The following is a 13,663-nucleotide window of genomic DNA, read 5'->3' on the forward strand; positions in this document are numbered from 1 at the left end:
TTCCCCTACAGCTGGTGGTTGCCAGATGGTCGCAGACGGGTGTCTGGGTTTGTGTAATTGAGGCCTTAGGTGATATATTGAGATTGCAATGATATTCAGGCGGTTGTTAAACATAAGTATCTGTTGAAATCAAGAGTGTTCATAGAGGACAAAGCATAGAAAAATGAACAGGATTTAAACATTATGCTGTTCCTGTTACTATAATTTGGGAATTCTGACATTAGACGGCCTACCCTTTGACTTTAACTAAAATAAAGGCTTTGCCTTTTAAGTTGTATTAAATATCATTAGTTTAGATTGTGGTCAGTTCAGGTTTTGGTGGCTGGCTTGTTAAATGATGAAATGAAATCAAATGCAGCTTGTGACGCTGTCTTGCCTCACTTTGTTCTGGTGTATGGACAAATGTGTTCCATGTGTACACTATCCAAATATGGTGGATATATGAAGCCATGACGTCAGCTAGATTTTTTTTCCATCTAACTCCGAAGATTGCTATGGAAAACGGCACGGCACATTTAACACATCTGTGCTCACTCATATTTACGAGCGCGCTTTATCGTTTCTAAAAGACTCCAAATTGATATCTGCACTGGCATTTTTCCAAACAGAAACATTTCTGCTTTAATGTCTGCTGTTTCCATTATTTCCCTCCTCTTGAGTCAAAAGAGCTCTGAATGAGCTAAAACATGTAAATTATGCTTTCTATGCAGGGTGTATTACCCACCACAAATTAAACTCCATGCAATCACTTAATTTAGAGCTGTTTTCATGAGGAAACGGTGAGATTCCAAAGAGTATTTGGGGAAGTTGATGAGCTGGGGAAGGGAATTCATTAGTGAACTCCCCACACAGCACACAACACTTCTTTCCTTTAAATGCAGGCCGGTGTGTTACCCAAGCTCAATTTAGTGAAAACCAGTGACTTTAAAGGCTCCAATTAAGTGCTCATGAATATTCATAATTGAGATGAGTTTGCCATTATAACGTGTCAACAAAAAAAAAAAGGAAATCTTCCTTCTTGTCTCTGTGTGGGTAGTCTAAGTAAACTGCTGAATGCTTCCAGCTTTCAATAATTTCCTTATGAGCACATAACCTGTAATTTAATGTTAGGGCTTTTTTCCATAGGGCTATGGCTTAAAAATGTGCATCTGTCTCCAGCATTCCATATTTTTGGCAGCAGAAAAACATTTTAGTTTTCAGTAGTGGTTTTCAAATAATTCCAGCTTAATTTCAAAGGTAATGGTTACTGACGATTTTGCTGAAGTTTGCTTATTTTCACTATTTTGATTTGAAGGAATTCTGATGTCAACACCCCAGATCTGTATCCTGAGTTGCTCTTGGAACCATGGCAGACATCCCATGAAAGTCTAAACTCTGACCACATTCGCCATCCAGTTGAGACAGTGACTCATATTGTAAGACTGCATGAGCTAACAGTGGTTCAAAAGAGGGAAAATATGTAAAGGGACATTGCTAGCCACTAATAAAATATATAAATAGTAGTTTTTACACACAGTCACACACACACACAAACACGTATACAGTACATTTACTTATTAGGAAAACCTTCTTACTTAATTTTGTTCTTAATTTCTTTTGCTTTTTTGTTTTTTTTCTTAAAGTACTGTTTTTTATTGCAGTACTTTATCTCTTAGGGTGGTAGTTACTGAGAAGTATATTTACACCAGTTCAGAAGCAAAATGTTTTAGCAGAATTAGGGTAAATTTAAAAGTCAGGGGAGTTCTGCAATGAGTTCTAAACTCACTGTCCTACTTCTCGTCCAAAGTCTTGCAGTAAAACAGTTAAATATTTAGCTTCTCTGACAATGCTTGAGTTTCAGAAGCATAATATGAATAGCAGCTAGATATATATACCAAGCAAGATTGCTTTTTCCTTTCTGCAACCCTCGGACTATAAATGGCCATAACAGGATGGTAGCTGATTTTTAAAATGTGTTGTCAGAATTGCAGAAATGGAAAAGAAAGAATAGATGTGGTTTTATCACATGTGAGTGTAAATGAGAAGTGGTGTATGAAGAGACGGCCACCAAACTTTAAGGGTGTGACCCATGAACATGGAGGGAGATGGTAATTGAAGTGGAGGAGCCACTTAATCTTTTAATGTATTTGTAGCTTTCTTTACAAAAGCATCTCTGTCTGATGTATAAGCATGTGTGACTGGTGTGATCCCATCGCAAGGTGGTCTCTAGTTTTTCAACAGAAATGGAAAATGAATAACTTATAGCAAGCATGACTTAATGAGGCGAAACATGTGCAAACTATTACAGTTGCGTAGAAGAAATTGACTTGCCTGCACAGTTGGCATCTTCATCAACATCTCGCCTGCTGTTTTGAACTCCACATTGGAATTTTCCACATTGTTTTGCATTTTGATACTGTCAGTATTGTTGAAATAAAAGTAAGATTTGCCCACACAATAACTGTGCAGCCCGAGCCTTATCACGCCGCAGACTGTCTCTCTGCCATGTTTGTTAACATGATCAAAGGCACTAATGTGGCAAATCTACCAGGCGAGTTAATCTTTACTAATTCATTCTGTTAACAGCCATCTGTGTTCTCGGCACCGACTGTAAACCCTTTCAGCGGCGTTCAGCTCCCCGGCAGTCAGTCCTACATTATGCCGAGGGATTGGGTTCATTATTCAGGCCAGAGAGGTTTCAGACCTGGGAAGCCATGTCATATGGAAACCGTTTTTGATTTTGAAATGCAAGTATCACTGACTGCCGGCATGTGTGGGGGGTTTTGTTAGGTTTTGTTGCAGGGTGACCCTTTTGATGGGTGGAAATTTTCAGGAAGAGGTATCTAGATAAACAGAGACTAGCAGTCAGAATGTGTCATGTCGGCAGTTGGGTACACAGCTGACCCTTTGACCCGTTTACTGGAAATCTATTTGTGCACGGTTAACTACGTTTAGATCGGAGACATTGCCATACTTTTGAAAAACAAAAGTGAACGCTCCACAAATTAATATTAATCTCAAAACAAATTATGTCTGTTTGTTTTTTGTCTTGTTTTCAGTGTCCTCATTCTGTCTTCTTCTTTCACCCATCCTCTTTGCCTATCTGGCTTTCTTTTTTCAAACGCCACCCCCCAAAAAACTAAAACCCTTTTTGACAGTGACACCAGCCAAGGTCGCAGCTTCACTTGTAATCCATATGATTTTCATGCTATGGTTAAACCCGTTTTCATGGTGTAATGAAGGGCAGCAGGGTGCAAAGCTTGATTACTTTGATGATGATAATTTGTTTAATCAAGTGATTGGGTGGCTGAGTGGAATGGCTGCATGACCGCTACCCTCCACTCTCAGCAGGAAATGCCGGAGCCTCCCAGTTTTACTCTGCTTTCACTGTAGGGGGTTTCAGATTCACCACAATAAATGAAATGGTGGATCTGAAGAGACAGTTTTCTACTGGCAAACCATGCAGCTCCAAAACTCATAACTCTTTGGCTAGCTTGTGCGATTTTGGACCAGTATTTGTGCTATCGAGAAAATTAGCTTGTTAGTCAAGAAGATGATTACAGAGGCTGTGAAAATAAGTGCGATATAATGTCAGCTTTGGCTCCATAGGGATTTTTCTCGGGTTTAAGAATCTCTCAGCTTGAGCTCGGCAAGCCTGTGTTACAAGCTACGGGAGTGGAGAGGAAGGTCTAACAAAACATCTCTGTTGAATTGCACCGTGAGAAGAAAACGCAGATTATCTAGGCTCAGCATCAGTAGGGTTGACTTTAAACTTTCTAAGTTGAGACAAAATCTGTGTCTTATTAGTATTAGTAGAATAATACCTCAAAAGTTTCATTGTTAGTGAGATGAAAAGTCTCTTTTACACTTGTGGCCAATGCTTAATAAGGAATAATTATCACCTCTATCATATAAAAAGAGCAAATGACAAGTTGCTGTAATTTTATGTGACTAATTGTGGCTGCATCAGCTCTTTCCTTCATCTTTTATAGCATTAACTGTGGAGCATCATGCTTTTTTGATGAGCTCGAGTGGCCTTGCCACATGTGTATATGGCAGACAGAGCTGCCTCCACATTTACTGCATCAGCTCTGAAGAAGTTATTGAAGATAGCTGTTTGAAGATGATTAGCAGCTTCTGCTTTTGTTTAGTGTGGTTGCACTTCATGTGTGACTCGGTAACCACAAAAAGCCTTATGACTTTTTTTTCCTTTCTTTTTTTAGAGCTACAGTGCTAAAACTGTGCAACACATCTGTTGCCTTGTGGTGTTTTTTTGATAATGGAAGCTTTTTAGTGTGCCACCACAACCTCTCCCAGCTTTCATGACATATCTTTGTTTTTATTTGATCAATCTTTAAAGTTTCTCATGCCGTGACATTGATTCGAGTTCATGGCTTCATCTCATCGCATTGTTTTTCCTGACTCCCCTAAGACTTGAGAGAAAAGCCATCTTTAAACTCATCTTTTGACTTTTCTTAACCACATAATGATTCCTTTGAGACCCTAGTAACCAGCCATCAGTAAGGAAGTTGAACCTGGAGCACAGGGTGGAGAGCCAGTTGGCCAGTCATCTCGGGACCTTCCAGGATCATTTCCTGGACCGTAGTTTTAAGAAACCACTCATTCTTGAAGAATTACAGCGGAATGGAGAATGAATTGGGGGGGAAAAAGCACAAGAGCAAAGGTTTGGCAGACACATCGAAAGCCATTTTTAGCTACAGGAATTTTGGTTGTGATTTCTGTCCTGCATCCAAAAGAAGGAGAACAAAAATCTCTGTCTTCTGTTATTTGGCTTTGTAATTGTGTGTTCTTTCAGACAAAAGTGTGTTTCCCATCTTGATAAATTGGCACTCTTTCAAAGTCTCGGCTTATTCTTTCACATACTCATTAAATATTGAAAATGCAGCTTAGCTGCGGTGGCAGCAGAACTGGGCCTATTTTGGGTGCCAGAATTCAATTATTTACATAGGACGGGAACATGAATAAGAATTTCATTTCCAATGACAAGTAAGGCCAGAAACTTAAAAAAAAGGTCACAAAAATATACCAAAGAAAAACAGACTATCTGGTTTTGTTGCAGCATTTGATATAGACAGCCCATCCTTGAGTAGGAACTTCTTTTTATTCAACAGAATATTAAAAAAACGCAGAGTCCTCACCTAAAAGACTTTCCAGTGAGAGGCTAATCAAAACTAAAGTGTAACCCACCTCGCAGGATGCAGAATGACTCGAGTAATTCTTTCATATTTCTAAGCTCTCTCTTTGTTGTTTGGCTGATAAGACAAAAATGCATCGCGCATACAGCAGCTGGCCAACATATGTAAAACATGGAAGCATTTTTCCTTTTGTTGTGGATCAGTTTGTTTCAACTTGCACAGGAACTGAGCGCATGGCGCTGTGCTGTCTCTGTCAAACTTCACTCGAATGCACACAGATGTACGTTATAAATGACTTCCTCTTTGAGAGATTCGCATGATTTTGTTTTTTTCGTAACCCAGCATATGCCATAATATTTAACTGTAGGCTTACCTCTTCCTGTAAAGCTTTAAGCAACTAGCATTTGTTTGTTATCTATTTACAGCATTTGTGAATGGATGAATTAGTCCACAAAAGTTAAAAAAAAAAGAGAGAAATTTTGAGGACTTCTTATTTTTTCTATTATAACATAGTATGAGATACATAGAGGAAAGAAAACATGAAATCTAAATCCTGGGGAAGCTGGAACCACTTTAAAGTTTAAGGTTTTTGCTTATTAGTGATTCCAGTAAACCAACTTTTCAAAGTGATAGGATAATTAAACATTTTGATGAACTAATTAAATATAAACTAATTCTTTTAGCTTTACGTGAGAGTTGTTTGCCTTTACTCTAATTTGAGAGCAAATTAAACTGGTGTTAACACCAGTTTAATGTGACTTTAAGTAGTTGTGAGTGTGGTGGTGCTTGCACGCCAAGTGCAAGTGTTCAACACTGCTAAAAGATCCCTAATCTTTAGCCTGTGCTTCTTGAACCTTGGGTGACTTTCTAACACTGCTTATCCATACAGGTAACTGTGTGGTGGTGGTGAAGTAAACAGTGTTTTTTTTTTTTTTTACCAACACGGGACACCTGAATATGTAGCAGTACATGTAGCACCTAATTAAGTCACCTATAGTATTGCTAAACAATGGGCCTCAAAATTTCTGTCATCCATTCACTTAAAAGTGCTGCAGAAATTAAATCAGTACCGAGGTTTGCTAAAAACACACTTGCGTGGCATATTTGGAAATATTTAAAGGTTTTATATTGATGGAGAGTAGAAAAAGAAGCTGAGCCTGGAACACTGTTCAGCTCACCCACCCATAATTAGACAGTGTCATTAATGTGCAATTACATGAGTCATGCGTAGTCCACGCTGGAGCTCGTCTCTGTTGTGCTGGAGCCCACTTTGTGCCACCTTTTTTGGTTCCATCTGTGATTGCCATCTTGCTCATCTTTGTTGAGAGATGTCCTGCCAAGAAAACACTTTTCAGATGTCTTCTTCTGTTGACCTACTTTCAGGATGTCTTTTAATGAAGGCTTAAATGCGCTATTATATCCCTCGCAACTCTTGACTTCAAAACTCTTATCAGAGCCTACATTTCTTCAAACTGACATGGCTCAGAATCCCTTCCAGTACATTAATTGAAGCCTGTGTCTTCAGATCTGGATGTGTCTTTTTTTTTTTTCATTCATCAAGTGAATTAAAGGGAACAATTTTGTGGCCATTATTTATAATTTATTCTAGCCCATGCCAACACATTACAACACAACTTGCATTTAGTGTTACCGTATCACTCGACTAGAAGGAAGCTCAACACGTCTTTGACAAATAACATATGGAGAAAACACAAACTGTAAAAAAGAATTCAAGAAACCATCAAGGTTTTGATAATATGTGTTGTTAATTTGCTGAATCACACTTTTCTTTTATCCGGAACATAAGAGGAGGTTTTCCGTTTCTCAACAGACAGTTTTCCTGGGCTTACATTAACCTGCTTGAGTACATTTGCATCACTCATCATATGACCTGGTGACCCAGACTTGATTAGGGCTAAAAGATAAAACCCTTTTGGGGTTATGTGTGAATTTGCGTACGTAGGTTACACTTTGTGTAACAGCAGAAGTAACAGTTATTTATTGATACTAAATCAGGCAGTTTAAATCCTGAAAACATAAAATGCAATTTAATCGATGATGACTCACGTCCAGACCAACTGGCCGAATGACTGCACTGTAGGCGATGGCACTTTGAACTCTGAGACATGAGAGCTGCCCGGTTGCATGCACCGAGCATCAGTCATCACGCCGTACCTGCTGTTTCTCAGGCTCTGAAAAGTTTACACCTGAGTTTTATTATTTTTGCAGAAGCTGGCAGAGATCTGACAGGCAGCGAGCTGTCAGATGTTTGTTGCTTTTTCAGTGAGGGCAAGATGGAGAGCAGGCAGACACAAGAGAAAATGAAGTAGGAAGCGACAGAGAAATGTCTTGTTGAAACTTTAGAGAAGTGATTCTGTGCAACATTGAGAACCAGACTTCAGTCGAGATTCATCATAACAGTGGAACAAAATAGTTTGTCTCATGAAATGCATAGCTTTAGCAAAGATTCAAAGTTTTAAGTGTGAGTTTACAACAACGTAAGACTGAATTATATACCATTTTTCTTTTTCCCACCTGTAATAACATTTTCTTAATTAACCTTTCCACTTGCGTTGCAGTGAAATTTTCACACATTTCACTCCATGTTTTTCTTCATACCCGTCTACAACTTGACTGACAGACTGAATACTTCTGTTCCTGCATACCAACAGTAACAACGTGCGCACACACCATTACACATCCAAACACACTCACTGCTGCTCAGGATTAGCCCTGTATAATGGGATCAGAGATCACCACCTGCCACTCCTCTCCCATCATTTCATCCTGCCTCTGCTCGTCCACTGTTTATCCATCACTTTAATCGTTACTGCCCCCTTTCTCTTTCACATTTGCTTTCTGATGGTTTTAATGTGGTGACATCTTTCATTAACCTTCCTAACCATCTGTGCTTCCTACCAGTCTTTAAATAGCTGCCACATTATTCCTGCTAGAAGTGATAGTGTGAAGGATTTATCATTATCAATTCTTATTTACCTCTACGCAATTTTCCAATCTGTTCTCCTCGCACCCATGCACCCGTGCCTCTCCTCTATCACTCCAATCATTCGATCAGGGTTTTCCTCCCCCTTGCCCTGTAGTCCTGTGGCTTGCTGACTCCCTTGAGTCCAAATCCTCTTAAGGAAAAGACTTGGATGGGAATTCAATTGCTGCACCACAAGGATTGAACCAGATCAGCCAACAAAGCGACAAAATCGTTCTCCTTTCTCTTCCCCTTCCTTGCATGCCTCTGCCTCATCTCTCGCTCTCTTTTTTCCTTCCTCTGGCTATAATCTTAGGTGATAAAGGCCTATTTGTCGGCGCTGACAGCAGTTACGGGATTGTCTTTCTGGCAGAAGGAATGTGGAGGCTCATTTTTTCCGCTGGCTGCAAAAATAGCCATACGTATTAAAAAGAATGGAAAATATGTTACTTTATTCTAAACTTCGGTTATCTTAACTGTCAGTCTGTTTTAGTTTGTGTGGTCTGGAAGAAATGGGTCAAACTTTGACCCCTGTAGTTCTCGAGAGAGTTTTCACATTGTGGTGTTAATGATCTGGTAGTGAAGAGCTCGGGATTCAAACTGGTTTTGTTGCCCCAAAGACACAACTTAAAAAAACAAAAAAACTAACTGAAATAGTAGTGAACTTATGCATTTGCATGCGCACAGTTTCTTTTGCATGTACTCTTATGTTAGACCAGAAGGTGCAGACACATCGTGGGGGCTAAATATACAACACCACCAAGACACACCAGCCTTTAAAAGGGTGTGTTAATGGAAACCATGCTGTTAATGGCTTTGACCGCTAACAGCAGAAAGCTCTCACAGTCGATCTATTCCCCCAAAAAAGACTTTTTTTTTTTTTTTCCCTGCAAGTTTTGAACTGGACTTTTTAAAAAATATTCAGTTTCCTAAAAATGATTGATTAAATAGCCTTTCTTGCAAGGAAAAAACTGCTTGAATGTGCAATGCCATTACTGAGCTGAAAGTGAATCGCTTCTGCAACTTGATTGCGGTAAGACAAGTTGATTAGCCTAGCTGCAAGTCTGCAGCACATGGTCAGTGATTAATTACACTGACCCCCTCTCAAGCCTGGAAGCATGTACATGCCATTGTTTTAAAGATTAAGGGCACTGAGTTTAGAACCCTTAGCAGTCTGCCTTTATGTTAGGCATAATGTGCATGCCAGAGGTATAACAGCTAATAGGAGAGTGAAGATAAGATGTTAAAGTGCAAAAAAAAAAAAATTTTTTTCCATCAGATTTAGCTCTTTTTCAGCATGTAATTCACACAACAAGCATTTGGCAATACTTGAACAACAGCCCAGCTCAAGAACAAAGAGTCTATGTACAAAGAATGCTAAAGCATCATGGAACAAGTGCACACACATACACAAAGCCTAATTATAGTGATAGGGTTCAAACAAAACGCATTCCAGTAGTCTGTGAGCTTTGCTGGCAAAAGTGGAGTCAGTGGTGCAGAACACAGAGCTCTGGCTGCTCCAGTGTGCCTCTCAGGTGATTATGATTCTCGTTGTGTATGTATTCTGTTTAGAGAGTACCACACACATGACTACTTGACTCATCCAGCAGAAGCAGCACCTGTGTTAGCGCTGGGATGGCTGATATTGCAGGCTTGCTGCAGCTTGAAAGACCGCATTCATCCCTTTCCAGCGAGCTGACTGACAGACCGACTACCTGCTGGAAGAAATGTGTGTATGTACAGTATATGCGTTGGTTGGAAGAAAGATTGAACGCCATACATGTGCACACTGCATGAAGAGGTCGTTGAACGGGTCAAAGCAACTCTGATTATGGCATGGACTTTGAATGTGCTGAATCCAAATATGACAAAATGAAATAGCTGCCTGGCTCAGTTTCAACATTTATTTCCTTTTACATTTTGCACCTGTGTAGAATATTTTGACAGATATATTCAATCATATAAACTTATGTTTTCTCATCTTTATATGGTCATTTGATTTCATAATACTTCAGCTTTCTTCAAAGAAGAATGGGTATGAAAGCGTCGCAGGGTTTTTCCACCTCAATTCACTAAGCTGTACTGAATTTATTTAGATGCTACACTGCCAGGTCAAGATGTCGTGTCTAGGTGGCTAATTCGGTTTCATCTCGTCTGTCTGCGGATGTCTGCACAACCAAAAGTATTTAATTATTTAACGCTCCTAAAGAAGAGAGCCGAGGGTTAAATGCATTGCAGTCGGACACAATGAAAGAAAAGAAATAAGTGATTACTTGCAGGGTATATTAAGATCCTTAAAAAAAACAAACTTCCAAGGCTAGAGACATTCACTACAGCTGCAGCTCATACAGGCAGTTCATTTTCATTGAAACTGGATAAATAGTTTAGTGGCCATCTGAAAATTACTCCTCTACTGTAATTTGAGCAACTTTTGCTAAAATTCAGCAGTAATTATGTATTTTTGGTTGAGTCTATTTCATGAAAACTAGACTCAACCAACAATTGTAAGTGTTGTTTGACTCTTCAGTGTACTGTGTTCATCCAAAATTAGAAAAAATTATGTATTTTGGCTGTAGACCAACTTGTCTAACAATGGATATGCGACACTTCAAAAGTACATATATGCCTGTGTGTTCTTGTGTATATCAAAGGCATTGTACTGACGGTGTGTGTTTTTTCCTGTGGCACAGGTGTGTGTGTGTGTGTGTGTGTGTGTGTGTGTGTGTGTGTGTGTCTGCGTGCGAGTACATGCACAGCCGAGATTTATATCAAACAGCCTGATATATCTCAGCTCGGGAGCCTTGAGAAGCTTTTGAAGTTGTTATTGTTGTTGGCAAATGCAACTACATTTACTTGTGATTGTAAATAAAATATAATTCGATTCATCTGTCACTGTATGTGATATCCTGAATTATAAAGCATCCTTGCACTCACTTTAAATGTTGTGGTAGTCAGCCCACTTTAATGAAACAAAATAAAGTTAATAAACAGTTAAAGTTCATCCTGTCATTTTGTTGTTTGTTGAGCTTGAGATCAGCGTCTCCGGTTTAGCCAGCAAGTCGTAAATCTGGTGCGATCATAAAAGGATTGTTCTGGCAGCATGTTACACCAGCAATAATTAATTCTTCTTGCGTAGACTGCTGATCGTTTGTGGGAATGGAGATCGAGTGGTACGATATCAAATAGCAGAAGTGCAAAACTGTGCATCAGTGAAACATTGCTGACGGCAAAGAGGGGGGATTTCTACCGAATTTTCTTCATAGCTCATAGTAGCTATAGCTACACTTCTATTTATCCAGCCTATCATTTAGTACAAGGTGATTAACAAAATCAGCAATGATGCTTAAAAAACATCTTAGCCTCTAATACTACTCTCAATATGAAAAGGGATGCTGCAATCAGCTACTTTTAGTATTGATTTAAATGTCTGTTATCTTTGTTTGTGTAATTGTGTAGTCAGTGAATATCACACTGCTTGAGTTTCAGCGAAAGATTGCAGTTATTGTGTATAATTTAAGCAACTTCTGTAAATCTAGCTCTCATAATGTACACATGAAGGCATGCAAACATGGACCTCTATCACCATCTCAGATATGTTAACATCACCTTCTGTATATATTTCTGTTATCAGGATCGTAAAACATCACTAAGATGAAGCAGAACAGTGTGTTAAAGCGTTGAGATATTTACTCATGCTTACCCTGCATGGGGGGGAAAAATCTTTTAATTTGGTGTAATTTGTCTAGATGAGGAAGCCTGTTGGCCATCTTGTTTTTTGTTTTTTGTTTTTCTCCACCATAAAGTCTAAATTTCCTGTCAGTAATAGATCATCACTGAGGTGTCTCACCATGTTCTGTGGAAAAAGAACAAAAAACGATTGTTTCTGATGGCTGGAGGGGCCCGACTAATTCAGTTATGTGTGTGATGTTTTGTACTTTTACAGTAGGACTACATTGAATGAGAAACCTAACGTAAAAAAACATTTTTTTTCCTCTGGATAGATGCTTTTATTTAGATATGATCTAGAGGGTGAGGCATTTATAGCTTTTAGTGGATATTAATATTTAACTGTTGATTTTTATTCCCTCTTGCTTTTACAACTGTAAGGGACATTGATTGATAGCAGTGTTAAGTATTTTGACATACACAGTGAGGGCCTGCCTCTGTGTGTATGTGCTGCATGTATTTATGTATTAACTAGGTGGGCCCAAATTGCCCACCTATTATTTCTAGCGACCCACCCTGACGTAGCAGGCTAGGACTGGTCTTGACCCGCCTCCAAAGTGTATAAATCCCTGCTCTGGGAAGCGTTTAAAGGGGAAATTCCCCACCAATTTCAAAATATTAATTTCAGGCCATGTTCATAGAAATTTATGTTTACAACAGTGCAGTGAGAGGTCTTTAATTGTCATGTTTTCCTAATCAAAATTCCAGTATCCAACCATATTTAATTTGGAGTGATAGAAACCAGACAGTAAGCAGCAATTTCTCACATTTGAGAGGATGGATGCCCTTTTTTTTTTTTCTTCTGAAATGATTAGTCAGTTGATGAAACATTTCATGTCAAGCAGCTAATCAAGTAATGAACTACTTGTTCCTGCACTAATAAGAATTTGGTGTATTCTCGCTGATGAAGAAAAGCTAATACAATTCATTATTCTGTCAGTGTATGCAACACATCACATGAAGCACATGAAGTCCAAAAATAATTGTGAAAATATTTTCCATCCATCCAGCATGTCCTCTGAACAGGCTAATCCAAAGACATGTGATAAAGAGAGACCTGTTTTCAGTCTTGCTTTCCTTTACAGATGGTGTTGGCACAGTCTGTAAGTATTCCTCTTTCCCAGCTTTCCCACCGTGTTGTCTGTCTCTTGGCTGCTGACAGCATCCGAACACAGAACAGCTTCAGTTCAGGACCGCATGCTACTCAACCACAGCACGTATGCCTGCATCAAGAGAGCAGGAAATCTTTTGGCATAGAGAGGTAGTTAAAAACTGCGTGTGCTTAAATAGGGGCGAATGTACGCACATGTTCCTGCCCACTGAGGTGAGCATTACATACCACAGCTGAAAGATGGGAGCTCTTACAGGAAATGGGGGGGGGGGGAGAAGAGTTATACATGTTCTATATTGTACTTCCTCTAATATGCACTGCAGCTCCAGGGAGAACGCACGCTAAGTTAGCAACATAACTATTAATTTCCTGCTCATGCATAGACAAAAGGCTTATGTCTCATATAGTGTGCACCTGTGGCCTAAAAGTTAAGCTAAGTGAGAATTAATGCGGTGCAGGTGAAACACTGCACCAATACAGGGCCCTGGTGCTGGATAGGTTTCATGTTGTTTTGGGAGCGAGTGAATAGAAGAGAGTTACTGAGACCTTTCAGAGACAATAGGGTTTTGTCATAATGCTTATGTTTCTCCCCAGGATATACTGCAGGCTTAGGTTATTTTGAGAAAGGTTGACCCAAAAGCCAAAGGTGTCCATTAAGTAAATGTAGAAACTACTTCAGTAAAATGATTCCTCTCGCTTAGTGGGCGT

At 39.3% G+C, this 13,663-nt stretch overlaps 1 protein-coding gene across 2 annotated transcripts in view; it reads left to right on the forward strand.

Annotated features, from left to right (window-relative positions):
- sdc2 (syndecan 2) overlaps positions 1-13,663 on the forward strand; it is a 42,425-nt gene that overhangs the window by 6,428 nt on the left and 22,334 nt on the right. The window contains exon 2 of one of the 2 annotated variants that reach the window (XM_005452726.4): positions 12,930-12,947. The exons of the other annotated variant lie outside the window; for it this stretch is intronic. Within the exon in view, the coding sequence (XP_005452783.1) occupies positions 12,930-12,947 (18 nt within the window). The remainder of the gene's footprint in view (positions 1-12,929; positions 12,948-13,663) is intronic. 2 annotated transcript variants of the gene reach the window in all.

Source organism: Oreochromis niloticus, linkage group LG22 (genome assembly GCF_001858045.2).
Source record: "Oreochromis niloticus isolate F11D_XX linkage group LG22, O_niloticus_UMD_NMBU, whole genome shotgun sequence".
Classification (NCBI taxonomy): domain Eukaryota; kingdom Metazoa; phylum Chordata; class Actinopteri; order Cichliformes; family Cichlidae; genus Oreochromis; species Oreochromis niloticus.